Source organism: Corvus moneduloides, chromosome 2 (assembly GCF_009650955.1).
Source record: "Corvus moneduloides isolate bCorMon1 chromosome 2, bCorMon1.pri, whole genome shotgun sequence".
NCBI lineage: Eukaryota > Metazoa > Chordata > Aves > Passeriformes > Corvidae > Corvus > Corvus moneduloides.
Window position 1 is genome coordinate 29,117,555 of NC_045477.1, and position 27,998 is coordinate 29,145,552.

Genomic DNA, 27,998 nt, shown 5'->3' on the forward strand with positions numbered 1-27,998 from the left:
ATGCTGCAGTGCGGGGCGGGGCCGGGCGGGGCGCGGCTGCCGGAGGTGCCGCCGTCCCTGCGCGCCGCCGCCGCGGGAGCGAGGGCGTGGGTCCTGCCGGGACCCGCCGCCGCCGCCGCGATGGGCGACCCTCGGCCCCGCGCCGCCGTCCTTCTCCCTCTGCTCTGCCTCTGCGCTGCGCTGCCCGGCAGCGCCTCCAACAAAGGTGAGCGGCGGAGCGCCGCGGGCACGGTCCCGGGCGGCGGCGGGCGCTCCGCTGGGACCCCCCGGCTGCCCCCGCGGAGGGGCTCTGGAGGGACACGTCGGCCGCTGCTCGTCCGTCCGGTCCCGCGGTGGCGGTGCGGCTCCGCGCTGCTCGCCGCCTTCGCCCGGCACGTTTTCGTCGGGGCATCTCCGCGGTCCCCGGTGGCCCCGGCTTTCTTCGCCCCTTCGGGCGCCCTCATGCCATCCTATCCCCATTCTCTACTTTGTCCATCTGTCATCCTACCACCGCTTTTTTCTCCATTCTTTCGTCTCTCAGCGCTCCCCTCGCGTTTTCCCGTTTTCCACCCACTTGTCTTGCTTTTGTTTAGTTATCGCTGGGTGGATTTACATTCCCATCCCTTCCCTAGCATGCTGAGAGAGATTGTGTTGTTTCTCCACAGAGCCCTGCAGTTCATAAAACACGTTCCCTATCTCCATCTTCCAGTCCTAGTTCATCCATCTACAATCTGTCTGTAGGAACTGTTGTATAGTTCTGCGTTAATGATGCAGGTTGCTTTTGTGTATTTTATGTGATAAAGATAAAAGACCCCCAAACTACCCCAGCGCTACAGCTGTAATGTTCAGAATGCAGATGTTCATTGAGCACATAGGGTGGTGGAGAAAGATGTAGGTTTCTAGATCTGTGGCTGTAGTGACAAGCACGAGAGATTCATCTGAGGGCAGTAAGTGTGTTGGTGATCTGACAGGCTGGGAAAATCTGTAAACATTTGAGGGACTCTGGGGTCATCGGGGAATGTGACACCTTAGGGTGCTTTCTGTGCCTTGGAAGAGTCAGGGCTACGGGGCGGGTGCACCGCAGAGCTGTGTGTACCCTGACATTGGCTGGGGCATTTATTTGTTCTGCTCTGCTTCCATGGGGCCTGGTGGCAAGGAAGGGCCCCTCATGCTCTGGATTTTCCCTCTCCTTTGTGAATTTGCACTCGGAAACGTCTACCCACCTTTGGCAAATTATATTAGATTGACGGGAGCTTTGTTGAAGCTGGTAGGAGTCTGTATCCTGGTAGGAGTCTGTATCCTAAAAATATTCCTAAAATGTTTTTCTCTTCTCCAACAACTCATTTCCCAAGAAATCAGATTGGTGATTCCCAAGTTGCAGGTGGATGCAGCAAAGGATTTATCTCTGTACCATCAGCTTGTTACCCCAGCAACAGGGCACATTTGGCATTTATAGCTCTGGATCCCCACCTCGGTGGTGTGGCGCATGGATAGAGCCAGAACAGAATGGAATCCGGTGGGGACAATGGAGGGGCAGGGGGAGACGCGGGCACTTGCACACAGGGAGGATTCCACCTGCATACTGAGCAGGATGGATGCTTCTCTGGATTTCCTACGCAATGCTTTATAATCTCAATCAATACAGTGGTGGAGAAGTGCCAACCCACGCTCTTCGCTGCCATGCCAGGCTGGCTCTGCCCGCTCTGCCCTGCTGGGGCATCCCCTTGCTGACCTGTCAGCCTGCCTGCTGGCCCACCAGCCACCCCTGGCAGCAACCCCTGGCGCTGAAATGCACAAATGCTTGGTTGCACCGGATGCTGCCCCTTTTGAGTCAACACGAGGCCATGCCAGTATGGCCTTCCAGAGGACACTGTGCTGCAGAGGATGGATTTAACATATTGGAATGGCTCTTACTGGAATTAGCCCTTGAGGGGAATGGCTCTGTATCCTACTCCCCACCAGCTCTGAGCCATGCTGTGCTCAAAGTACTGCTGGGTTGTAATAAATCTTGGTCTCCAGGGGGTGGGAGAGTGGGGGATTATCTGGGAATGGGGGTTGTAACTAGGCCATGTAATATAATCTCTGAGGCCCATTTGGCAGGGAGTGGGCATGGGGGAGGGGTTCGTAGTTTGTAATGATTTTTTTTCTCTCTCACCTCCTATCCCCTCCCCTCCCCTTCCCTCCCCCTCACCCCTTTATTTCTCCCTTTCCTTACCCCGGAGCCTGTGTGATAAAGATTAATTTGCTATTTCTGGGCCTGTGACATTTTTCAGAGCCTCCTGCTGGCTGCTGCCTCCATGCCAAGCCTGGCTGGGCTCCAGCCAACGGGATTAGCAAGGAGGGGCCGAAGGAATATGGTGCTCACCATGGAGTGGGGAAGGAAGGAGCAAGGGACTCTCAGAATAGGTTGTTACGTGCATGGGATGGCTGACTGAAGGTGTACCTGGGCGTCTGTGTGTAGGTCCTGGGCCTTAGTCTAGAGGGTGCATGGCACAGGTGATAACAGCTGCACGCAAGACTTGTCCCCTGGGAACACCCCAAGAGAAGATGTAGGCTGGATCTTTTCATTATGGCTTCATTGAGCTAAAGGGTTTAGCATTTGGAATCTGTCTCCAGGCTGAGGCTACTTCTGCCTCTTGAGTTCACTTTTTTTTTAACTGCTCCAGCTTTTCTGGGCACCCAGATGTCTCTCCACGTATTTCTAATAAGTAATGAGGACACAAGGAGGAACACATTGTTTCTGATGAGGTGTCCCATGAGTACAACTAAATAAAGATAACTTTTTTCTCCCAGCCTGTTTTAGACGTTTTTATTTCTAGAGAAGAAGGTGGTGAGCGGTGGTTGTTACTTGCCGGGGGATGAAATTCTTCTCTTTTCCTACTGAATCTGCAATTGATGGCTAACACATTCCTGTCCTCCATCCCTTACCCCAAACCTGCCTCAGCAAACAAGCACAAACCATGGATTGAAGCCGAGTATCAGGGCATTGTCATGGAGAATGACAACACCGTCCTGCTCAACCCGCCGCTGTTCGCCCTGGACAAAGATGCCCCACTGCGCTATGCAGGTAGGTGGGGAACTGCTCTGGGAAGGGTGGAAGGCAGGGACAGACTTATGGAGAGGCAGGGACACAGTGACATTCATTCCTGTGCTGGATCCTACCCCTCTTCAGGAAATGATCACCTCCAAACCTTGTTCCGGAGGAGGTCCCTAGTGAAGTCTGGAGGCAATTTGGGCACAGCTTGATTTAGGATGCTGTGAGCTGTTTCCTTAGGGAGAGAAACTGAGGGTGGAGCCAGCTACTTTTTGACGCAGTTCTGCTATTTCCAAAGATCACATGCACAGCGCTGTGTCTGTGAGCCCTGGAGAAAGCTGGTAGGGCACACTTCCTTGGCAGTGCTACGTCCCCTCACAGTGAGCACAAATCCCTGGAACAACAGACGACACTTTCAGTGGTTGTAGTCCTAGTGCTTACTTAGGCCGTGCCTGCAGTTCCCTCACGCATTCTTCCTCAGCTTTGGGAGAGTAAATGTGGTCCCTGTGAGCTGAATTTTAGGATTTAGGTGACCCTATCTGCAGTTCCCTGCGGTACTCTGCGCATCCTGCATGTGTGGGTGGATGAGACATCATGGATCTTCATGCTCTGGCTGTCTATCTGCAGTATATGGCCTGTTTTGCCTCCCTGAGGGATGAGGAGGAGACATAAGGTGCTCCTTCAGCACTGTGGCTGTGTAGCACTAATAAATGTAGCTTGAGCCTTGTAACCTCCAATCTTTTGTGATGCTGGTCAGGACTCCTTGCCGTGGGAGCAGTCTCCAGTAGATGGCAATCTGCACCATTAATGGCTGTAAGGGATAGCAAGAGGAACTCCTAGGGAACCAAAAACTGCTCAAAATGAAGGATGATAATGAGGGGGAATGGGAAGTGTGAGTTAAAAAGGAAGAAAATATGGGAAAGGAAGGCAAGGGGTGTAATGTGCTTTCCATAGTCCTTTTCTTTCTCCCCTTCCTCTCTGTTTTTGTGTGTACCAGGTGAAATCTGTGGCTTCAGGATCCATGGGTCAGGGGTACCTTTTGAAGCTGTGATCCTGGACAAAGCTACAGGAGAGGGGCTGATCCGGGCCAAGGAGCCAGTGGATTGTGAAGCACATAAGGAGCACACATTCACCATCCAGGCCTATGACTGTGGAGAGGGACCTGATGGAGCAAATACCAAAAAATCACACAAGTAAGTTCATGCAGACATTGCTGCCTGCTACAAAATGTGATCTGTCACAAAAGTGCAAAGGAAAATTGCTGTGGAAACACTTCCTTTAGCCAGAAGTATTCTTCTCTAGCCATGATATTGTAACTCAACATGTTAAGAAGACCCAAAGAGAAATGTTCACTGACTGTCACATGAGTGAATACAGAAACAAGGGCTGTTTGACAGCAGTTTCTAAGAGTGGTGCTGCATGTAGGTAGGAGGTCCAGATTGCATTATTATTACTTTTGCTCTTTCTGAGTGGTTGGAAACCATTGTCCAAGCACCTGTGTGACAGCATTGCTGCACAGAAATCAAGGTGTCTTTCCTTGTCCTTGCTTTTGGCAGCAGGAAATGAGAGTGGTGCACTTTAAAGGAATGACTTACTCTGAGATTTAGGTGGTGCATGGCTCCTAATCAGCCCATCGGTTCTTAGTGATGTCTCTCTGCATCAGGGCCACAGTGCACGTTCGAGTAAACGATGTGAATGAGTTTGCTCCCGTCTTTGTGGAAAAGCTGTATCGCGTGGCAGTGACGGAGGGAAAGCTGTATGACCGCATCTTGCGGGTGGAGGCCATCGATGGGGACTGCTCCCCGCAGTACAGCCAGATCTGCTACTATGAGATCCTGACCCCCAATATTCCCTTTCTCATTGACAATGACGGTAAGAATCCTCACCCACCATGTGCACATCACTCCTGTTTTCCTGCTCTGCTCCTTCTCTGCCAGCCGCATTTGAAGGCAGAGCTGTGCTATATAAATTTTCCAGCACTGCTGATCTGTGCTGGTGAGAGCAGCAGCATCCATTTTGTGAGGTGCTATAACTTGTTACAGAGTGACACTGGGCAGGGTGACTCAACTCCTTTTTGGTTGTTTTTGTCATTGATCAAAGATATGAGTGATTTTTAGAAGGAATGTCTTTGAGGAGACTGCTTGTCCTCTACCTTGATCTCTTTGTTTTGCAAACCAGGGAACATTGAGAACACGGAGAAGTTGCAGTACAGTGCAGATCGGGTCTACAAATTCACAGTGACAGCCTATGACTGTGGGAAGAAGAGGGCATCTGATGATGCTGAAGTGGAAATCCAGGTGAAACCCACGTGCAAGCCCAGCTGGCAGGGTATGAAACCTCCAAACACAGTTATCTCTTCCCTTCTCTTTTGCTCAGCTACTACTCAGTCCCACTCATCACACATATTTGTATATATGGGCATACACATATAAATCTGTATGCCCATATATATGGTTCAGTTCTGGCACCAGCCCATCCCATCAGGGGATGCAGTAGATGTCTAAGTCTGTTGCAAAGCCACTGAAAGGTAAATTCTGACATTGGAAAATCGTTCCTTGAATTACTGTGAACTACCATGCGTTTGATAAGGCTCATAGACCGTATTCAACAAAGACTGTTTTTGGGGCTGCTGCTCTTGAGGATATTTGGCTTTTCCAGTGGTGGTGGAAAAGGTGCAGGTTCACCTTAATCAATTAGAATTAAGGGGAAATCAACACAGCTAAATACCTGCTCTGCCTGATAAAAGAGGCTGTCCAACCACAGAGTGATGACACACCAGTATTAGCTGTAGAAGCTGGGACCTTGGACTCTGTGCTTCTAGGAAATCTTCCATGCACTGGTGCCAGCTGCATAAAGCTGTATTTCCAATGTGGAAAGGGCCAAAAATTTGGACTAGTCCATAGATGCCACTTGTGTGTATGCCAGGTGTTCTGGCCCTGTGTCCTTGGCAGTTCCTAATCCCTCTCCTTCACTCCTTCCCATTAGGCTGGAACAAAAGGATTGAGTACACCCCTGGTGCAGGCAGCCTCGCGCTCTTCCCCACCATTCACCTGGAGACCTGTGATGAGCCACTGTGGAATATCCAGGCCACGGTGGAGCTGCAGACAAACCACGTGGCCAAGGGCTGTGACCGGGATAACTACTCCGAGAAGTCACTGCGCAAACTCTGTGGTGAATTGGTTCTTTCCTGGGCTGAGGGCGGCTGTGGCACAGAACCCTGCCCCTCCCTTTGGAGGGGTTCACAGTGGTAGCTGTGCCTCACATAGCTGGGGGACACATTCCTCATGTCTCCTGTGGTCACTCGGGTGGGAGGACACCGAGCTTGGGTGTTGCATTGAGGGGCAATGGGTGTTCCTGCCCACATCTCATGGAATCGTGGAATGGTTTGGGCTGGAAGGAACCTTAAAGATCCTCTAGTTCCAACATCCCTGCCGGAGACAGGGACACCTTCCAGAGTCCCATCCAACCTGGCACTGAACACTTCCACAACTTTCTAGTTTTATAAGGAGCTACTTGTGCTTTCCTTGCTGGGAAGGCAGAGATTTCTGTGCATTGTCCCAGTATGCAGAGTCTGTGGGACTTCCCTCAGCACTGAACAAAAAGTCACCACCCTTCTCCAGATAGGAGAAGGCCTTTAGGCAACTCTTCCTCTCCCTGGGCACCGAGATATTAAAATGAGGCTTCCAGTGCCCATTTCATCTGATCCCCAATTCTCAGGCTCCTTATTTTCCCATGCCAACATTCCTGACTCCTTCCCTTCTTGGTAGGCGCTGCCTCAGGAGAGATTGACCTGCTGCCAGTGCCTAGCCCCACAGCAAACTGGACGGCGCGGCTCTCGGTGCACTACAGCCAGGACAGCAGCCTCATCTACTGGTTCAATGGCAGCCAGGCTGCCCAGGTGCCTCTGGTGAATGGACCAAATGGCCACGAGGGGCTGAGTGACCACTTCACCCTGTCAGTGTGGATGAAACATGCCGTGGTGCCTGGCAAAGGCAGGCGGGAAGAGGAGACGGTGATCTGCAGTACAGTGCAGAGTGGTGAGACTTCTCCTGGGGTGGTGACACTGCTGCCCACTGCCTCTTAACTCCTTAGAAAGGATTGTCCCTGCAGGGGTAAATCTCTGGTGTTCCAAAGCAGGACTTGGGCAGGGGTGCCTCCTTAGGAACACAGCTTTAGGTGTCCCTTTTTCTGGGAGTGCTCAAGCCTCCTGTGAGCACGTGATGCTGGGTGCCAGTCATGCATGGCAGCGTGGGCTTCTGGGTTCTGGCTACTGGGACTGCTTGGAGTGCTCATGTAACTCCTGTGCTTGTCCCTGGCAGAGGATGGCTACTCGCACTACTCTCTGGCTGTGCATGGCTGCCGGATTTCTTTCCTCTACTGGCCATTGCTGGAAAGTGCAAGGCCTGTGAAATTCCTCTGGAAGCTTGAGCAGGTGAGGAAGGGTTTGCCTCCTCCCCGTGTCCCTTCTCCTTCTGCCCTTTGCTGATCCCATGCTCTGCTGTCTGCCGTAGGTCTGTGATGATGAGTGGCACCATTATGCCCTCAACCTGGAGTTCCCCACGGTCACGCTTTACGTGGATGGCGTCTCCTACGACCCTGCCCTGATCCACGACAACGGCCTCATCCACCCCCCACGGCCGGAGCCCTCGATCATGATCGGGGCCTGCTGGACTGGTGAGTGCCCACTCCCCAAACCGTGCTCTTCCCATGTGGGAAAAGAGGGGGTGGAGGGAGACCCAGAGGAGATGAAAGAAACACCACCCAATACTAAATGATGCAAACCACACTGCAGCCATCTTGCCTCCTTGGCACCAAAGCCAGTGTGGCTCCTTCCTTCCTCGTGGACCAAGGTAATAACAGCTCAGGGACAAGTGTCACTGACAGCTTCCTGGACAACAACCATGGAATATGCAATGGCTAACCAACTTTCAGGCAGGGGAAAGTTGAAACTTTGTACCTCATTCAGGCACTGGCATTTCTATCGAAGCCCTTCCCCAGAAAGCAGGCAGTACTATTTATGCTGCTGACTGTATTGATGGGGATTTCTCTGTCTTGAGGATCTATATGAAGTAGTCACAAATCTTTCTGTATAAGAATTGGGTTGAAAGACAAAAATCAGATTAGGAACAAAGTTAGGCCACTACCAGATTAAAATGTGTTCTGTGGAGATGCAAGGCTGCATTTCTCAGATCCTTCAGTTCTCCTGCAAGACTGAAGCAGGACAGACCGAAAGGAATTCGCCTCCTGCTTGCCTTCGCTCTGGCAGAAGTTTCTAGCAAGGTCAAATATTTGCTGTACTGCTGCTTCTCTGAGGTCAGAGATCTTCCCACAGCTCTGTGCTCTCTTGATTGGTGTTTTGCAGACAACAAATATTGGTCAGCCTGGGACCTTCTCCTGCAGCCGAGTTTCTAAGGCATGTTGAGAACATAGCTTGTTGGGAACATGGCTAATTCCCAAAATAGGTAACACTGGGAAAGGATTAAAAAACTCCAAACACTATAGTTTCTGCCTTAAGTCAGCTACTCGTCCTACAGTCTCACCATCCGCTTCATGAGAGGAACTCTGCCCTCTGTCATCTGTGATGTGCTGCCTCTAGGGCTGAAGGGTGCACTGCTTGTCACAGAGCTGTGCTTGTGGACTGGCTGATACAGGCACTTGTATAGATACTTGCCTGACCCTGTAACTACCATCTTCCAATGCCTTATTGCTCATCCGGATGTTCTCCTTTTGCAGAGGAGAAAAACAGAGAGAAAATCAAAGGAAGTGAGAACTCCACCGATTCTGTGCAAGGTAGGGAAAAGGAAGAAGATGGGTCTCTTCCTCTCTTGACTGTGCATGACTATCACTTCTTGCATGGTGCCTTCCTCATACAGCTTCCCCAGTCCTGTCCTGCCACCTCCCACCCCCCTGGGAGGAAACCCCTTATTTGGCAGATTGGTCCTTGATACCTTGGTACCTCTGGAGCATGAAAAGGCTGATGGAAGGACTGCAGCCTGCTTTGAGTGATGGAGTATGCTTTTCGTGTGGAGAAAAGAGTCCTCATGCCTGATCATTAAAGCTGGTCTCTGAAGAACACAATAGCCATTAGAGACATCAGGAGATGTCACCTCATCCCTAACGATCTGTGGAATGTGTAGTTTCTTTTACAAGCCCTCACAGGAAGCAGAGTGAGAAGGGGACAAGAAATTGTTTCCATCTGGCATTCAGCAGTTTGACAGAACCTTCTCTATGCTACCCACTGTTCACTGCCCTTGTCTTTTTGTTGGTCTGTTTTTCTCGCTTTCCCCCATCTTTTTCAAAAATTGTCATCTTGCTTCAGCATCCCCTGTCTTTTTGTTGTCTTTGCTTTTCCATATCCTGTGCAACCCTGTGTCCCTCTGTACCTGCCTTAACTTCTGTATGACCTTCACATTGTTGCTTTTGTTGTCTGGGCTTTTCCATGCCCCGTGCCCCTCTCTGTTTCCCTCTACCTCTGTTACCTCTGTGTGGCCCTCACACTGTTGCTTTTGTGGTTTTGCTCTCTTCCTCGCCATGTCTCTCACACCCTCCACCTCCCATGTTTCCCTCAGGAGATCCTCTGTCGATACACCACTACTTCCATGGTTACTTGGCTGGCTTCACTGTGCGCCCTGGTAGCTTGGAGAGCCGGGAGGTTATTGAATGCCTGTATGCCTGCCGTGAGGGGCTTGATTACAGTGACTTCGACAGTCTGGGCAAAGGGATGAAGGTATGCCCATCTGCCCAGCTTGCATGGGTCTCCTCCACTCTCCTCCCCAGCCTTGCTTCCCAGGACTTTGCCTGCTCCCCACCTCAGACAGCTCCCCACCTTTCTCCTTTGTGTCTCTCTCAGCCTGGACTCCTGTCATTTGCCAAGGAACCTGAGTGTTTTCTTCTCTTTTACCTCTAGGTTCATGTGAACCCCTCTCAGTCCCTGCTCACCTTGGAGGGTGATGACGTGGAAACCTTCAACCATGCAATCCAGCACGTGGCTTACATGAATTCACTGCGCTTTGCTACCCCCGGTGTCCGGCCACTCAGGCTCACCACTGCTGTCAAGTGAGTGGGCAAAGCAGCACCTCTGGCTCAGTTCAGCAAGAGGGTTGCCTCTCTTTTGACTAAAGTTACACCCACTCACCTTGTATTTTAAAATACTTGTTTTTTAAGATGGTCTCAAAATGGGTAAAAGTCTTCCTGAAAATAAATGTTAAATTATCCAATATCCAAAGGGATACTGTAGTATTGGTTCCTAGTGCCTTTGCAGAACTTCTGCCTCCACTCACAGAGGTGTGACCACTGTGTTTGCTGGTGTGACCAAGTCACTGGAAACCCAGTGGTGTCACTCCTACCACACATCTCTGCCTTGCACAGCAGGCTGTAGGGGAGCTTTAGGAAGACTGCCGGAAAAAGGATATTCCCTTCCCTGGAAGTAATGGGCAGGAGGTGTTCTTTTATAATGTTGTTGTTGGAAACTTGGGCCAACTGATGTTTTCTGAACTGCTCTCCTTCAGGTGTTTCAGTGAGGAGTCCTGTGTCTCCATTCCTGATGTGGAAGGCTACGTTGTGGTGCTACAGCCTGATGCCCCCCAGATCCTGCTGAGTGGCAATGCCCACTTTGCTCATCCTGCGTCAGACTTTGAGGCTCCGGAAGGAATTCCCCTGTTCCCCAACCTCCAGATCACCTGCTCTATTTCTCACCAGGTGGAGGCCAAAAAGGATGAGAACTGGCACGGTACCGGTGAGTGGAGTACAGAGCAATTTGTAAGAGACAAACTGGAAAAACCTACAAGAGTTGCAGTCCTGCAGAGGAAGTAGAGCCCCTATAATTACACCCAAAAGAGAGAGTTTACAAATTTAGAAGCAAGGCACATTGTCTGTCGATATGTAGGCTAATCAGCTCTTATCCCTTTCTGCTCCTCCCTGTACTTTTTCTATCCACTCAGTTCCTTTGCCTCACTCTCTCCTAATTCTTTCCCAGGCTGCTCATTCCTAATCCCTTTTACATTTTACCTACATTTCCCTTTATTGAATCCAGCGCTGGATGGATGTCCTGCCTGTTACTCTCTCTACTCCTGCACTTACTTAGTCTCATCCTACTTCCTTCTCTTCTGCTCATTCCCTACTTCTTGCTCCCTTCCATCTCTTCCTGCATCACTTATTCCTGTGAATTCCCCAGTCAGTTTCCTCACACCCTACAGAATCCTGTTCTTCAATTTCTTCCCATCATGCTCAGATTATTTCTCTGCAGTCTATGCTCTACGTGTCCATTCGCTTCTTTCATATCTGCTCTGGTAATGGGAATTTTTGCTCCTACTTTTCTGTTCAGAAGCTTTGCCTTTCCTCATACAATGATGAGTTCCTTGACTTAAGAGCAGATTGTTCTCAATCCTGCTGAAAGCAGTTAGTTTTTTTGAATGTGGTTGCTATTTTAAAGAAGATAAGATCTCAACCATGGTAACCAGCAGTGCGAGACAGGGAAAAGCTTTCAAAAGCATGCAGGGCCTGGGAGTGTGTGAGCGTTGCTCCTAATTTGCACACTGTCATTGTCAACAAAGTCCTTACAGCCAAGATGTGTTATCATGAACCAGACTGATAATAGTATGTTGTTCCAAAATAAAGTGACTTTATTATGTGCATAAATAATGTCATTAGAACCATCCCGCAACAAGTAATTAGACTGACAGTGATTTTACTTAAGGTCAGTGCTAGGTGGAGAAGTAATTACATATGATGTGAGCACTCTTAGGTAAGCAGGTACCCCTCTGAGTAACTCCTTCCTTCGCTGATGGCTGTCTGGCCATATCATCTTTCTGTTTGCATCTCAGTGACAGACACACGAATGTCAGATGAGATTGTGCACAACCTGGATGGCTGCGAGATCTCATTGGTAGGAGATGACTTGGACCCAGAGAGGGAGTACCTGCTCCTGGATGGGGCACTGCTGCAGCAGCGGGGCCTGGAGCTTGTTAACACCTCTGCCTACCTGACCATCACAGGTACGTCCTCTCCGTGGTCACAGCTATCCAGTTATGCCTCTGTCACCGCCTGTCAGGCATCTGGGAGAAGCACTTGATGTTAGAGAAGTGTTGGTGTATTTGGTGACACTGAGATGTAACCACTTCTTGAACTCCTGGCTTTTGGAAGTCCCAGACCATTTCCTTGGGGAGGTGGCTTGTCCTCCAGCACAAAGTACTGGGACGTGGTGTCAGCTCTCACCCAGGCTTGTATCACTCCTCCTGACATACTCCTTGGGGTTTGGTGTTCTCAGGTATCAGTAGCATTTTGCATGACACAACTGGAGGACATCATATCCCACAGCTTTTGGACTCCTACAACACTATTGTACTCTCCAGAATGTAAGAGGGCTGTTGCCCTCCTTCCCTTCCACTTGTTTTCGCAATGCAAGCAGGGATTTCATCAGGTCCTTAGCAGCCAGCTCCATGTCCAAGCCCTTCCCAAAATTCATGAACCCAGCATTGCCTTGCATCCCTCTATAGCTTCTAGTTGCTGCAGGGTTAGGATGCCAGGTGACTTTGGAGCAAGAGCTTCGTCACCCCACCCCTCTCTCCTTGTCTCAGGCGTGGAGAGCATTGCAGTTTACGAGGAGATCCTCCGCCAGGTCTCCTACCACATCAACCACGGTGCTGCCCTCTATGAAAGGAAGTTTCACCTGTCCTGCACGGAGATGAACGGACGCTACTCCAGCAATGAGTTTACGGTCGAGGTACAGGACCGATGCATGCACACAGAGGTTCCTCCTCGTGCACGGAGAGGACACGGTGCATGGGAATGCATGGAATGTGCCATGGACACAGGGTTGAGTCCCCACACTCTGGTCTTTCTGCAGGTGAATGTTCTCCACAGCATGAACCGAGCCGCTCATCCCAGCCATATTCTGAGCTCCCAGCAGTTCGTGCACCGAGGCCATCATTTACCCGCAGAGCTGTCTGGGCACAGTTTGGCAAGCACCCACAACAGCCCAAGTATGTAACACTACCTTTTGGGTTTATTCCTTTAGATCAGGATGCTGACTTTCTGATACCCTGGCAGAACCTGTAGCAGAGGATTCCTCTCAGGCTCCCTGTACCCATTATCAGGTTCTCATCATACTGTCCTGTTCCACTCGTCATTAGCCAGTGGACTGCAGTCTTTGTCAAACTGTATTTTAGAGCATGGTGCAACAATCTTCCTCTTGTGGGATATTGTTTTCTTGGTGTAGAAGCAGACTAAAATCTACACTGCAGAGGGTCTAAAAAGAATAACTAAGCTGACTTCATTCATGCACCTTGAAAAGGTGCTGTGTGGGCTTGTGTAATTTCAGAAAGAAGCTTCAACAGGAGGAGAGAAAAGTGAGTCAAGACTGGCACTGCCCTAAAAAAAGACATGGGAGTAGGTGGTGGTCAGCAAAGCAGGAAAATACAGGAGATGATAGACAAGAGGAGAATTGTTGCCCCCAAAACAGAGGAGAGAGAAGCCTGAAAACTAGACTAGATGTTTGTTTGTCCTGGTAGCCCTGTGCCACAGGCATGACCACATTCCAATCAGTTTTTCCTGGGCTGTGAAAGCTCTGGGACTTGTTACAGACATTTTGGTCCCCTGTTGTAGGGAACAAACAAGGCACCTTTGAGCTAGCTTTTGCTGCAGCTTGCTGCAGTAGCTGATCCCAAGCTGGTCCAGCCCTGCAGCTGGCACTGCAGGGGCAGCCTGTGTATGTGCCAGCCTTTGCCTCTCCCTTCCCCAGCTCTGCCTGATGGCAGCAGCAAACTTGTCCCTGCTGAACAGAACCATAGGCAAATTCATGGAGGGCCTGGAGAGATTTTGTAGGAAAGGTGGTTGTCTGGGGAGTTAAAGCTCAGTCTACAGGCCTAAAACAAACACGTGGGAGTTGGGCTAAGGGTCTTAGATGAATTTCAGGTTTTCTCCTGTGGAGAAGCCAGGCTTGTGCCATGGCCCTAATTAGAAGTCCATCATAGCATTCACATTTGCTCCATGTGCAACAAAGGCATCTTTTGGCTTCTTAGTTTCTCTACTGCTTGCACAGAAATCACACCCTCTGAAAATCATCCTCGAGCCTTTAAAGGCTGTCCCCAGCACACATTTCTCCCTCCTAAGAGCAGGATACAGACACATGCTGTGCAATGTATTCTGGTGAATTCTGCAGATAAAGATGTGCAGTCTACAGGCCAGGCTGACATCACAGGAACTGCCTGTGCCCAGGGGCACAGAAAAGTCAGGATATGTTCCTGCACAGACCAAAACCCGAACTCTGCCCAGGAACTTCAGTTCCTGCATGTCAGGTTGGAAATGCACATTTCTGTGACAAGACTCTAGACACAACTTCTCGCTTTCTTTCTTCAAAGTGGTCCCCAGTGCTGCCACTGTCATCATCGTGGTGTGTGTGGGCTTCCTGGCACTTATGGTGATCCTCGGCATCCTGCGCATCCACTCCCTGCACCGGCGGGGAGTGGGGCAAGAGGTCCCTGGGGCTGCTGAGTCGGGGCACACCAGCACTGCAGGCAAAGAGAGCGACATGTTCTGGGACGACTCGGCCCTCACCATCATCGTCAACCCCATGGAGGTGAGGAGCTGCCACTGTGGCCAGGGCTGGGTGGGCAGCTGGGTTGTCAGACCCTTCTCCTTACCCCATGTCTCACCTCCCCAGTCCTACCAGAGCTGTCAGGAGAGGGCAGCAGGAAGTGTAGAGGGCAGAGCTGGCGAGGGCATGGAGGATGATGAGGACAGCACCGACTCGGAGACACCCGACTCCCCGGACAGCAGTGACATGAATGACCGGCACATCATCGGCAAAAGTGACGTCTCTCACCGCTACTAGGAGCTTTAAACACCCGCCCAGTGGATCCCCCCGAAACATATGGCAGGAAGGAGGAGGTGTCTTACTTTCAACTTCTTTCCTCCCCCACCGTGTACACATGTGCTCCTCCCTCACTTACCATTTCTGCCTCTCATGTTCCTTCATCTTCTGCCATTCTCGTTGTGGACATTCCCCACATTATTGACTCCCCATCTGGCTCTCCAGACACAGGTGTTAGGGCACTTACACATGAAAGTGGCACAGTTCAAACTGTGATGCAGATGTCGGAAAGAACGGAAATCTGAAAGGCAGAGCCAGCCACAGGGCTCAGAGTGGGGTTTCTCACAGCCCCTCCCCAGATATTATATATATATATTGTATATTTTTTCAATGTTGTCATTTGAGGTTTATTCTCGTTTCATGCAAAAAAAAAAAAAAAAAACAAACAACAAACCACTGCAGCTTTGTGTCGCTTTGTAAAATTGTCAATACTCCTAATACTAAATGAATGAAGGTAAGAAAGATGAGGAAACAAAGTGGATTTTAAAATAAATGGATTTCAAATAAAACATTCAGGACTTCTGCAGTTTGTCACTACAACCAGACAAAGAACTAGTGTAGCCTCTAATGTGAAACTGGAGCTTGTCCAGAGCATGTATTTACTGAAATTACTACCTTATCTCGGGGAAGAGTTACATTTTTTAGCATATGTGATGAAACAAGAAAAACACATCACTCACGACCCTACCCCCTGCCTTTTTGAGAGACAAAATACTCTTTGTAAACAGAATGTAGCCTTCCCCAGGACTCGGGACTAGGAACCCACAAAGGAACAGAAGGCACTCAAGCCTGTCATAGGCAAATGTAGCATGTGCAGCAAACTGAATTCTTGAATACAGGGAAAAAAATAAATAAGGCTCTTTCCATACACTTAGTGTATCAATAGAAACAGGCTAAATCTCCTTAGCCTCATCTGTCTTTGCACCTGCTCTGCTTTCTTTATCAGTATGATAGAGTATTTTTTATACCAGGGGTTCCAGCTTGTAGAACAGCCCCAGCACTTCTAGGGGAAGGAGACGTCTTCCTCTTTCTGCTGAGAATGGAGGGGATGGAAACACAACAGATACTAGCAAAGCATGGCTCTGAGCCCAGCAGTAGCATGAATTGTTAGGACAGTGCTTCAGAGCAGGTTGTGGTTCTTCCCTGGATCTACCTGGTCTGGCTTTTCAGATGCTGCAAGACAAACAGGGCCTGTCAGCTGCCTGGGAAATGGCTACAACATGTGAAGGACCCAAAGGAAAATTCTGCAATTTGTTGGCAGCCAAGGTTGAGAAATCCTCCTTAGGGGCAAGAAGGCAGTACAGTAGGTGAGAGTGGAAGAGCCCCTCTGAGGGCATGAAAAGTTGCAGCAAAAGATCTCTGCTTGCTGCAGTTCTCTCAGATGTCTCAGCTCTAGCCTGTCTTCATGCCCAGCTGTGCCCACATACGGTTGTTACTCAATCCAAAAGAAGTGAACATGCTGGGGCTAAGACACTTAAACTTTCTGCTTTGTCTCCTTCCCAGTACGTTCCATACCCTTGTTTCATCAAGGGAATTTACAAGAGGCACTGTCAAACCAGTGCCCTGACATCTTGATGCACTGGAATAATTCAAGTCTCCAGAAAGAGAAAAAAAAGGCTACATTGTGCACATTTCAGCAAAAAACTTGGCACAAACTAGTCGCTGCGTCCTGAGAATGCCTGACCCAGATCTGACCTGCGACAGAAAGCACCACCTCTCAGAGCACTGAAAAAGACCAGGTCTCGGGACCACAATGTCCCTGTACCTCCCCAGCAGCCTCAGCCAAGTGCTACAGTTCACAAGGTGGAGGAGGCCAAATGTACGATGACTTCATAGGTAGCCATCATGATGGCTGCGTTTGGGATCTGGCGGATCAGGTGCGCCAGGAGCCCCCGGTATAAAGCCAAGGGTCCCTCCTCACGGACCACGAGCTGCAGAGTCTGTGTAAAGGAACGGTACCGTGACCCTTCCTCTCGCAACCGTGTCCGAATGACCTCTGGAGAGACAAGAAGGGAAGCTATGTATTAGCAGATGCATCCTACAGGCATGGCATCTCCCCTCAAGGGGAACAGAAGCAAGGAGAGTGGACCCACTCACCGTGTGGATAGGCAATGCATGTAGCACATGTTTTGGAGACAGCAGCAGCGCCCATTAGTCCAAAGAAATCATGGTTGTTTGGTCGAAGTGTGAGTGCTGGGGAATGGGAATGCTGGCTGTTCCTCAGCTCCTGTTTCAGTGCTTCATAGATGACAAAGTGTATGATGGTCTCTGACACTCCAGCATAGGAGGCAGTGACCCCACGGTAAAATCCACGCAGGCCTTCAGTGCGGTACACGTGCATAGCACACTGAAGAGCATTGCTGGCCGTCTCCCCCTTCACCCTGTAAAGAAGGGAGAGGGTTAGGACAGCATGCTGCACCCCTGACCTACAGTGCTGTTGTGAACACAGCCATAAGGCTCTTGCCCAGCCTGTGGCTTGCCAAGTTCTGATGAGAAATCACAGACTTCTCCCTGCCCACCACCACCCCCAAACCAATCCTGATATGACACGGAGTGGCTCTGCACTGCTGCCCTGCCTTACCTCGCTTGCAGCTGCATCCTGGTTTTCACTAACCAGATGGGGTTGGTGAGTGTGGCTGAGCTAATGCCTGGGGAACAGAAGAGGAAGACAACCGTGAGTGCCAGCATCACGCTGACGGTTTGTGAAGAGGTGCTGATCTATCAGCTCTCTGAGCTCTGCTTGGCACGCTGCAGGCATTTGCAATTTGAGAATGACCTTGAGAAGAGATACTTAGGGCAGACTATTTGATTCTCCTCCTCCCCTGTTCCAGCCTTTGTCTAGTGGTGATTAGCTCCTCTGCCTCCAACAAAACCGTACTACAGGCCCAGGTGTTACAAAGAGGCAGGAAACAGCGGGCTAATTTTGCAAGAGTGGAGGATTTTGTTAGAGAACTGGGTTATATCAAGAAAAATGGTTCTGTGAGTGGTCTAAATTACACACTGCCTTCTCCCTCTCACAGCAGAATAGAGCTCCTGATAGCAGCTGAAGGGGTAAAGACTAGACTTCAAGAGATGAGCCTAAGAGGAATGAAGAATGAGAAAACATTTTGGTTACCCAAGGAACTCACTTCTTCAGACGTAGAGGGAGAAAACTTCAGAGCAGCAATAGAGAAGGAGTGAAACACTTAGGCACTTCCAGACAGAAAGACCACTTGTCTTTGATTTGAGACAGAAAAGGCTCACCTGCACAGGCTGCTGCTAACATGTGTACTTTCTTGGACTCCGGTACCAGGACAGTATTAAGCCTCTCCTTAACACCAGAATAGGCAGCAAAATATATAGCCCTGCTTGGAAAAAAATACAGAAGAGGTTACAGCTCCCCTCTGAGGAGCAGAGACACTACTGTGGGGTCTTGCTCCAACTTTTCTTACTCCCAGCACAGGTTTGTCAGATACCACTTATACCTGGCCCACAGCAATCATCTTAACACTATGGCCAGAAGCTCCAGAAAATGTCTGCATGAAGGGGTTCTGTGGCACATGAGCGCAACGCCCAAACTGCTTTCAGAAAGTGGAGCAACAGGTATGACACAGGTCCCTTCAAAAGTGTACAACATGAGGCACCATCATGGAGCAGTACTCACCGGGAAGGAGCAACCCCAGCGAGGTTTGGACCCAGACCACGGAACAAGGACCGCACGCCTTCCTTCTCAAGGATGGCCCTACAGAAGGACATGAACAGAGAAATCAGCAGAATAACTAAGCTGGGGGCTCTCCTGTTCCTCCTCCTTCTTTGTTCTTCAGTATTTCTTGTAGCACCCTCTCCTCACCTCTCACATTATCCTTTTTCTGCCCTGCTCTCATTTCCTCTCCAGCCACTTCTCCTCTCTCCTTCAGTCATAGAATCATAGCATGGCTTGGGTTGGAAGTAGCCTTAAAGATCATCTAGTTCCAACTACCTTGCTGTGGGCAGGGACACTTTTCACTAGTCATTGCATCCTGTTCTTGATTATGCCGTCCCTCTGGGTCTGATCAAACCACTAGCCGAGAAATTTCTCTCAGCCCCCAAAGCTGCCTTGCAGAGCACAGATCACCAGTGAGAAGCAGATGTACCTGTGCTCTGATCAAACTTTCTATTGCACTTGTGGCTTCCAGAGCCTCAGCTCAATTCTCTTTCTCTCCCCCCTCACCCCCTCCACCTGACAACCAAACCATCACCTCCCTGGTGCTAACAGGCACACTGACCTGTCCTACTCACCTCAGCAACTGGAGCACTCCAGGAGATGGTGGGGTAGGATTCACCAGCCTCACACTCATCCCCGGCAGCTGTATCTCTGGGAGGCACAGAGGCCGCAGTGCCAGCTGGGATGACTGCAGACGTGTCTTCACCACTTCCAGGGGGCAGGTCAGGATGGCTCCAGCTGTGCCACCACATCTAGGGCACAGCAGCACATTTAAGAATGACCTCTGTGCCATAATAGGGCAATAATTCTGACCCTGCTTGTCCACAACTTCTCCCCTCTGGGAGAGGAGGTTAGGTACCCCAGTCTGTGCCACACATGATCTCCTGCTCTGACACTGATTAATGTAACAGCTCAGCTTGGGACATCATCTGGCAGCCTCACTCTGAAACCTTACTCAGTACTTGAGACAGAGAGTCCCAAGTCCATGGGGACTCAGCAGTCCCCCAGAGCAAACATTTCTGCTGCCCAACCTCACTGCAAAGCCTTCTGCTGAGGTCACCAGGCACCGTGGCTCACACCTCGCCACAGCCACACAGAGCTCTCCCACCCCTCAGCTTGCCTGTGTGTCTTTAATCCATAACTAGGTCAGACCCACATTTGCAAGGCCCTGTAAGCAAGATCTGTATTTTCTGCCAACAGCCAGGCTCTCTCCAAGCCCGGCTTGCTTAATGTAAGAGGACCCTGACCTTCAGCAGGCAGAACCTATTTTTGGAACTCATGAACCATCTCCATCAATCGTCTCGTCACACCGCAGGAATGCTGAAAGGACACATATCCCCTTTTTTCCTTTTTACCACCCAGGGGCAAGTCAGAACTGATACATTTGGTTCTCAGCTTCTGCCCCTCTAAATCTTTTGACTGATAACTCTGCTCTTCTAGAGGATGCTCTGTACCTGAAAGACCATTTTGAGATCAATTTGCATGTAAGCCATGCAAGAGGCTTTGACAAATGGACGATTGTTCACATCTGCTACAGCCAAAGTTGCTTTGTTTCACAAGAGATGGAGGCTTAAAAAAAAGCTCACTCTGCTCCAAAGAAAGAAAAGCCAGCCAAAGAACTACAAGGTATCAGGGAGGAGTCAGGTGTATCATCAGATTTACATATGACAAGGCAGGACAGCAAATGGCGAGAGTTCTGAAGAATTATTTTGAGAAAGTCTGTACAGCTCAATGCACATATACAGTATTCCCACAGCCTTTGCTCCTAGGGCTTCATTATCATTGCCAACAGGAAGGGGGGTAAAAAAAAAAAAGAGAGAGGCTTGGATGCCTATTGGACTGACATCCAAGAGTTGAAGATACAGCAGCTAGGAGATTATGCAGCTAGTGATGCCAGCAACTAGCTATGCTATTCCATAACACTCATGTTGCTTTGTCAAGCCCTTGGCAGATGTACACAGTGGTGGTGACGACTTGCAGAGCAGTCCATCAGCAGCAATTTCCCTCAGGAGGCATATGATGAGTGGTGGGAGTCTGGTGATGTGACTCCAGAATTTAGCTCCTGCTCAGAAGACAACACACAGCAAAGCAGTGAACATCCAGGCTCAGGTCCCGTGGGTGAACAAGCTGATCAAGCACCGACACCGACACACAGCCTACGCAGCAATCCAGAGTTGCAGAGTTGTAATGAGGCAGCGTCTCCTTTTACAAAGGCCACGTTGATTCTTCCCATATAAACCAGATTCACTTAGGGGCCCAACAGTCCTGTTGTTTACCACAGATTCTATTAATTTGTCTGATACAGGCTCCAGACCTACATGCCTGTTGTTTTTTTGACCAGAAGTGCAGTCTCCAGTTCAGGAGGAGATTTGAGTACAGTGGTGACAGATCAAGGTCTAAAAGGTCTGAATAGGGCAGTTTCAACTCCTTATCTAAAAGCTGAGCAAACAATACATCAGGAAAACATTTAGAGAAGCAATTGCTTGGTATACTAAAAATTCTTCTCTCTAATAGTGCATAAGGAGGCAAAAGTTTATACAATGTTCTCTTAATATCTTATTTCTTCAAGAAGTCCCTGCCTGCAATGGTCAGGATATGAGTTTGAACCCAGACTTCCAGTATATATAAAAGTTTCCTGAGATCAAGTTCCTGAAGCTACTGACACATACAGATAATACAGAAGAATTATAAAAGCAATAATAGCAATTAAAGAAATTGTTGCTCCTTATCATGGAGACCATTTAATCAGCAGAAAGAGAGTCTGAGGTGAAGGGGGACCTCTGAGCCACTATGGCTCAATGGCAAGACTAAAGAGGAAAAAAGAACCCCAATAAATTAAAGCTGAGGAAATGAGGCGTACCAGTTGTTCAAAACTAGAAGAAATCTCAACTGTGATGTACTACTGTGCATTACATGATGATACAGCTGCTTACACTGTGTGAAAGACATAGGTCTGCAAAATTCTTCTGTTTCAGGAGAAATGGAAAATTGTGTGTCATTACTCTAGAAGCAGGAACTAAAGCAATTCCTGCAAAATAGGATGAAGAGCAGCAGTTGAAAATGAGTACAGGATGTACTCCCAGAGCAAAGCCGTGGCAAAAACTGCTAATTGGAGAAGGCGGGTAATTTTATCTTAGAAAATGGTATTTGCCTCTAGATCTTGCTTTCACATTTTAAATGGAAAACTGTTAAGTTTGAGGTGACAGAAAAAGAGGATTAGTTGAGAAATACAAAAGACACTGTTAACATTTTTTCAATGATCTAAAAAGTGTATAAGCACATGCACAGAGGTGACAAGGTTTACTGGTAATTCACGTTAGCTCTTACATAGGCTAGCCAAAAATTGAGATGGCTTGAAGATCTTCATTTAAGAATAGCAATGCTGGGTCAGACAAACCTGCAGTTAAACCAGGCTTCTGCCTAGGACACGAACAAATAAAGGTCATCTACAGAAAAGTAGGAGAAATACTCACCTCCAGAGCACTCTCCCATCTTCCCACAGTTTTCAGCTCAGGGATTTCCTCAGCTGGAAATGTTACCTTGCTTTTAATAGCCTTCAACATATTCTTTTTCATTCATCTTTTTAAAATGCTTCCTGTACATGTAAGAAGCCTTTACCCTCTACTGTCCTGTGGCCAGGAGTCCCACAGTTTAACTGCACACTGTGGTAAGAACTATGTTCTTGCATTAGTTTTGAACAAACCTCTCACAAGTTTCTTTCGAAACTTATACTGCAAGATAAAGTGAACAACTGTTTCTTCATGAATGAGACCCTGTTTTGTTTCATTACATAAACCAGTAATATTAAATACAGTGCAGCAATGAACTGAACTTCTAATCCATGTCTTATTCACGTTATTATTCCCAGGGTGTTAATTAGCTGTCATTCAGGAGTATCGCTTAATGGATGAGGACAGGACACAGACTAAGTTCCCACTGGTGACATTCTTGTCACTAGCCAAACTCTCAGTTTTTCAGGAACCATGGTGGGAAAGGGCGAAGAAAAGCTTAAGAAGAAAGCTAAGAAATAAAAATATATTAAGAAAGTCTAAGATGTAATTATTATATAGTTCAAAGGACACATTAATGAAAGAGAACAACATATACAAAATAAAATGGGAACAGAGAGGACAAGTAAACATATGCAAAGACTGACATAGCACAAGAACTGCATTAGCTGCAGAAAACTGGAAATTTACTAATTAAAAGCAATTGAATTATGTGCCTTATTGTACATGCTGTATCAGAGGCTTCACTGTCACACGGACTCCAGCAGGTTGGTGGGATTTGGAAAGGGATTAGATGGCTGCCTAAGCAGAGGACTTCTGCAGTTACTCAGCAAAGTCCGGAGGACCACATTATCTTCTGCTTTAGGGCACCATAAACTTGGAGCTCATTGCTTTGCGACTTTAAAGACAGGAAGGGGGAAACGCCACGTGGGAAATGACTTGCTCAAGGGCACGCTTCGAATGCAGAGAGGCACCGCTGGGATCCAAACACCTGACTCACCAGAAACAGCCGCACTATTTAAAGCCAGAAAAGCCACACAGGAATCTCAGCCACGCGCTGATGGAGAGAGCTGGCCGCCCTCCCGAACACACGGATGCTCCACCATTTGCCCCGCTGAGGAGGCCTCTCGTTCAGCACCCCGCTTCCCTCGTCCCCCGTGCCCGGCAAGCTCAGGCTGGATGAAACCCCGTGCCCCCAGGAAGGCTCTCCGTCTTCCCTAGCCGCGGAGCCAGACATTCACCCCGCCGCTGCTCCGTAGCGCCGAGCCCGATCCGGACCCGCGCGGGCGAGGACGGCGGGGCACTGGCGGGGCAGGGCGGGGGCTGCTCTGCCCCGGCTCCCTGCTGCACCCGCGGCCCGAATCCCGCCCCAGGGCGCCCTCCTGCCCCCGGCCGCCTCCCGGGGCCACTCACCCTCCGGCGAGCAGGTGGAGCAGCGTGCTGTGCTGCGACATGGCCCCGCCGCCGCCCGCGCCCGGGCCCCGCCGCACTGGCCCCCGCCCGCCCGGAGGAGGAGGCGCCCGGCAGGGGCGGGCGGGGCGCTGCGAGGGCAGCGGGGGCTGCTGCGGGCGGGTGTGCGGGTGCTAATGCACACAGCTCCCATGGCCCGGCCGCTCAGGCTCTTTCACTAGAAACGAACCAACACCTCGCCGCCCCCAGCCCCCAAACCGACCCCCAAACTTAAACAAACTCGTCTTTGTTTTGCAAGTAGGGGAGCCAAGGCAGAGGTGGCAAACTGATTTCTTTCACCACGGGAAAGCCATGGGTCCAAGAGCAGAGCCAAGTCGTTCCTGACTCTCGTCCTCGCTCACGGGACCACGGATGCTTCCTCGGATGTTTGGGTTCATATGAAAACGGGCCAATGCTCCCCACAGAAAAACCCTAACCCTCTGAATAAATTAGACCCATGACTTTGAAGTTCGGAGGAGCAGTGTGAGAAAGGGAATATTCAGGGGCAAAAGATCCTCTGTTGCTTTTGCAAATGCGCAGTTTCAGAAGGCGTCAGAGTTCATTGAATATCATCGTCCTTAAAAAAAGCAGAATGTACATCAACATGATGCTGTTGCCAAAAAGGCACACATCAGATCAGTTTATGTGTTTAGGAGGATAGCCTGCAGGTCGGATGAAACAAGCTGTCAGAACAGCTCTGTACTGCTGTGACATCACTCACAGCACTGAGTGACACAGGACTGTGTCCAGTTTGGGTACCACACTGCTACAACAGAGGAAAATGTGGGAGTGAACCCACAGAGGGGAATAACTACCTTGGCCATTCAAGCAGAAGGATTGAAAAAAATTGCAGTGTTTAGTCTAGAGGAGAAGGAATTAAGGGAGACAACGGAGTCCAATTAAGTACAAAGATACTTTGAAAAGGAAATGAGTACCTTACCTGTGGTGGAAAAGAACAGAACTATCAGCTCATCAATAGCGCCTGTCACTACCTGGGCAATGAGGGGAAGACCAGTAAAAAGACTGGCTGTCTGGTGAAATTGGTAATCGGTTAAAGATACCTAGAAGTTCCAAGCATTTTTCACTTGCCTTCACTGTGGTGGTGGCTAGGGGGATATCTTAAATAGCACCAATTCCAAGTGGGGCAAAAGTCATTCTAGATTTCTAAGCACTTAGGCAAAGTCAATGTTTTCAGACCAATTAGGGCTGACGAACTTCATCCTGTGAGGGTTGGAGAACTAGAGAATGGCCCACTGGCCATTATCTTTGAGATATCTTGACAATAGAGAGGTTCAGAAGACTGGAAAAGCCCAAATACATTGGCTGTTATTTAAAAAAAAAATCGGATGAATTACTGGCCAACCAGTGTAATTTTGCTGCCTTCCCCTGTGAATACTGGAACAAATAAACATTACATAGACAACTCACATTTTCCATTTGCAAAAAAAAAAAAAAAAAGAAAAAAAAGAAATCAAGCCAAAGCAATCTTTCATGGCAGACTAACAGGCCTTGTGGGCAAGGAAGTAACAACAGATGTTAAATATTTTGACTTCAGTAGGATTTTTACTCTGTTTCATCTGACAGTTTAATAAGCACATTAGGAAACATGGGAAACTGGATCTACTGAAATCGCTGTTGGGAGAGTCTGATGATGATTGGAAAATTCTAAGATTAGTTTTTGATGCTATGCTGTCTGTCTGGAGAGAAGTATCAAGGACTCCTGCAGAGATCTGTTTTCAGTGTGCTAGTAGTGTTTTTCTCAGTAATTTATACAGTGGACTAGAAAATTATGCGTATTAAAATTTGCAGGCAACATTAACCTGAGAGGAGTTGGGCAGAGAAAATTCATATTCAAATGATCTTGATCAATGGCAGAAATAGCCTGAAAGTGTAGAACACCATTTAATAAAAGCATGTGCTAAGTTCTGCACTTGGAAAGAAATAATGAATTTCCCAAAGTTATGATGGGGAATAGCTAGACAGAGATCTCCATTTTCTTACTGGTCCCCGTCAGGCCCACAGCCTCCAGCAGACTACTGGTATTCAGAACAGCTGAAGGATGCAGAGCCTGGACAAGCCTTTTCAGGAGCTGTATTGTTTGCTTCTCTCATCTCTCCAAGAGTTATTGGGGGCTTCTGATATTTTAGTTCTTGTTGCCAAATTATTTACACTTCACTTGCAGGGGTCCATTGACTCTGCTTCTTTTCCTGTTGACTTTAGATCAGACCCTTTTCTTTCTGCCTGCAAACAGGAAGAGTTGTGGCTTCAGCAGGATATTTATCCACCAACATCTATAGCTGTTGTTGTCCTGGATGCTCTTCCACCACTGCCACTTCTGGTCCTTCCAGTTGCATCACAGTCTTTTGGGACTCAGGGATAAAGGGCCAGCTTTTCCTTCTATCTCCTTTGCGCTGGGTCTAAGACCTCAAAAATCTTGCTCTGTGAGGTCTTTCTGTATCTGCAGGTGGAAGGGGCACCCATGCCTCACTCTTAAGCAATGGCAAACTATGACTTTGTTAAAGAAGATGCTTTCTGAAGGCCTCCTACAGGCAGTCTCCAGCCTGGTGCAAACGATACCACCACATTTTCAGCAGATCAAAGGATTGCTCAATGTTGGAACTGGTTCAATGATGAGTGCTGTTTGCAAGAATCTTGGTGAGCCTGCAGGCAGCTCAGGAACAGGGAAAACTGTCTCTCCAGGAAAAGAGAAAGAAGGGAAGACAAGAGAGGATACATTTTACTGTAGTGTTTCTTGTCCCTGCAGGCATCAGTGATGACCCTGGGCACATTCCCTATGGGGCTGCTCTTGCTGCTCAGCCTTGGCAGGCTGTGGGGGCTCTTTGTACAGAGCAGTGTTTCCCTGTCCCTGTCCTGAACCAGAAGGCCAAGCTGGTATAGGCTGATTAGCCCAAAACCTTGTTGCAAATGTTTATAAATCAAAACTTCTTCATGTCTTCATCACTGCTCAGTCTGTGATGGCTTTTGGATTTCTGTCCATGCCTTATGTCAATGCCTACGCTTCCCTTCTCCCTGTCTTTGTGGGGTCTATTGGTTTTACTTAGGAGCAGCATTGCCCATGTCTTCTTCTTGAAAGTAATTTGGGATTCTGCTCCACAGCCTTCTCCAACCCTCTCTCTTCAAGTGCTCCTGCTAACCCTTGATCCCACTGAGCCTACGTAGGACAGGCATTTGGTAATAGCATGTGAGTCTTGTTTTAGCCTTCCAGGATGCCAGAAGTGTGCTTTCACAATGAATCTTCCAGTAATCCCTGCTTGCTGGGCTTGGGTTTGTCCTGCAGGACAGAGTTGGTGTGCAAACGAGATTCCTTTTTGGTGGTGCTAAGCTGCACACAGGGCACACCTCATGCACGTCAACCACTAATTGGTGTGCAGTCCACGGCACCAAGGAAGACCCAATCCAAAGTAAAGCTCCCCAAACATGTTTGGTGTGGATGTTGTATTTCCAGCCCCCATTCTTATAACTTGAAAGAAACTCCTGTTGAGCAATACATACTACTTGCTAGCACAGAACTGGCTGTAGATGTCATACGCATTTCAAAGCTGTAAGGAGAGCAGGCAGGAAGATCTACTGTCAAAGAATTGTGTCTAAAACCGCACCAGAGGTCACATTTTGGACAGATGAAGTGAACCTGACAAATCTGGAGAGGACTCTGCAGAGGAGCATACTCCTTTGAAAAGGAGAAGATGGGATTTGATTCTGAAAACAATTTATTTCTAGCACTCTAATGTCACGGGAGGCAGCACACATCATGCAACTCCCTCTTTGTGCCTTTCCTATTCGTTTAGAGGCTATATACAAATGAGCTCTGATTTTCCAGGTGGTTTGTCCTTTGGAACCATGGATGTGGAAGGATCAAGGCTGAGAAGGAGTTGACATTTCTATGGCTTATCTGAAGCTATCACATTCTTTTCAGCTAAATGCGTGCACTTTCAACCTGTGGCTGCCAGCTACAACATTTTAGTGATCCCAGAGCAGACAGTAAAATATCAGTCCATCAGCTGGACAAACGTGTGCTAATACAGTATATGCTCATCTACACATATATACGTGTATATACCACATATACCTCGTTGAATATATAGATGAATATATATATTTATGCATACTCACAAATACAACGAGATGTATGTGGCACATACCATACACATATCTCGTAGATACACATACATACATATCTCATACCTACATGCCATACACATGGCATACACATACACATCTCACATATATATGGAATATATATATATATGTATATATTTACGCATACTCGCGAATACAAAGAGATGTGTGTAGTACGCACCATATATATCTCCACACCGTTTCACGGCCAGCAGAGGGGCACATCCCTCGGGAGCCGGCTCCGGAGCTGCGGGAGCAGTGCGAGGCGAGGCCGGCGGCCGTACAGCCCCCGGGCGGACGCGTCCCGGGGACGGGGCCCGGCGGCGGCGCGGGGGGCGC

The 27,998-nt window shown here is 48.8% G+C and overlaps 2 protein-coding genes across 5 annotated transcripts; one reads left to right on the forward strand and one right to left on the reverse strand.

Moving 5' to 3' along the window:
* Positions 1–15,386, forward strand: CLSTN3 (calsyntenin 3). Its single transcript, XM_032098812.1, has 18 exons — positions 1–205; positions 2,924–3,046; positions 4,011–4,206; positions 4,677–4,885; positions 5,192–5,341; positions 5,999–6,184; positions 6,781–7,050; positions 7,333–7,445; positions 7,525–7,687; positions 8,747–8,803; positions 9,583–9,740; positions 9,921–10,069; positions 10,522–10,748; positions 11,836–12,006; positions 12,589–12,734; positions 12,858–12,993; positions 14,371–14,588; positions 14,673–15,386. Exons 1-18 carry the CDS (start codon positions 1–3, stop codon positions 14,841–14,843), a joined length of 3,048 nt encoding a protein of 1,015 aa, XP_031954703.1. The 3' UTR covers positions 14,844–15,386.
* On the reverse strand, positions 15,227–27,994 carry LOC116439374 (solute carrier family 25 member 33-like). Of its 4 annotated transcripts, none has more exons than XM_032098821.1 (7): positions 27,841–27,994; positions 19,140–19,316; positions 18,526–18,603; positions 18,126–18,226; positions 17,464–17,530; positions 16,980–17,263; positions 15,227–16,878 (listed from the first exon to the last, which is right to left on the reverse strand). In XM_032098821.1, exons 2-7 carry the CDS (start codon positions 19,196–19,198, stop codon positions 16,679–16,681), a joined length of 789 nt encoding a protein of 262 aa, XP_031954712.1. In that variant the 5' UTR covers positions 19,199–19,316; positions 27,841–27,994; the 3' UTR covers positions 15,227–16,678. The 4 variants fall into 4 exon arrangements, with proteins under 4 accessions (XP_031954712.1, XP_031954710.1, XP_031954711.1 ...); XM_032098819.1 differs by lacking the exon at positions 27,841–27,994 and adding an exon at positions 23,487–23,577; XM_032098820.1 differs by lacking the exon at positions 27,841–27,994 and adding an exon at positions 23,074–23,460 and having other exon boundaries at positions 19,140–21,003.
* Between the last annotated feature and the right edge of the window lie 4 nt (positions 27,995–27,998).

Bases quoted from the DNA above. Each gene is read 5' to 3' on its own strand.
- CLSTN3 (XM_032098812.1), top strand. From the start codon at position 1: ATGCTGCAGTGCGGGGCGGGGCCGGGCGGGGCGCGGCTGCCGGAGGTG. The intron at 4,886-5,191 runs GTAAGAATCCTC...TTTGCAAACCAG, and splicing joins CTTTCTCATTGACAATGACG to GGAACATTGAGAACACGGAG. The intron at 12,994-14,370 runs GTATGTAACACT...CTTTCTTCAAAG, and splicing joins AAGCACCCACAACAGCCCAA to TGGTCCCCAGTGCTGCCACT.
- LOC116439374 (XM_032098819.1), bottom strand. From the start codon at position 23,527: ATGTCGCAGCACAGCACGCTGCTCCACCTGCTCGCCGGAGG. The intron at 19,317-23,486 runs GTGAGTGGCCCC...GCTGTGCCCTAG, and splicing joins CTCCACCTGCTCGCCGGAGG to ATGTGGTGGCACAGCTGGAG. The intron at 16,879-16,979 runs GTGAGTGGGTCC...TTGTCTCTCCAG, and splicing joins ATGCATTGCCTATCCACACG to AGGTCATTCGGACACGGTTG.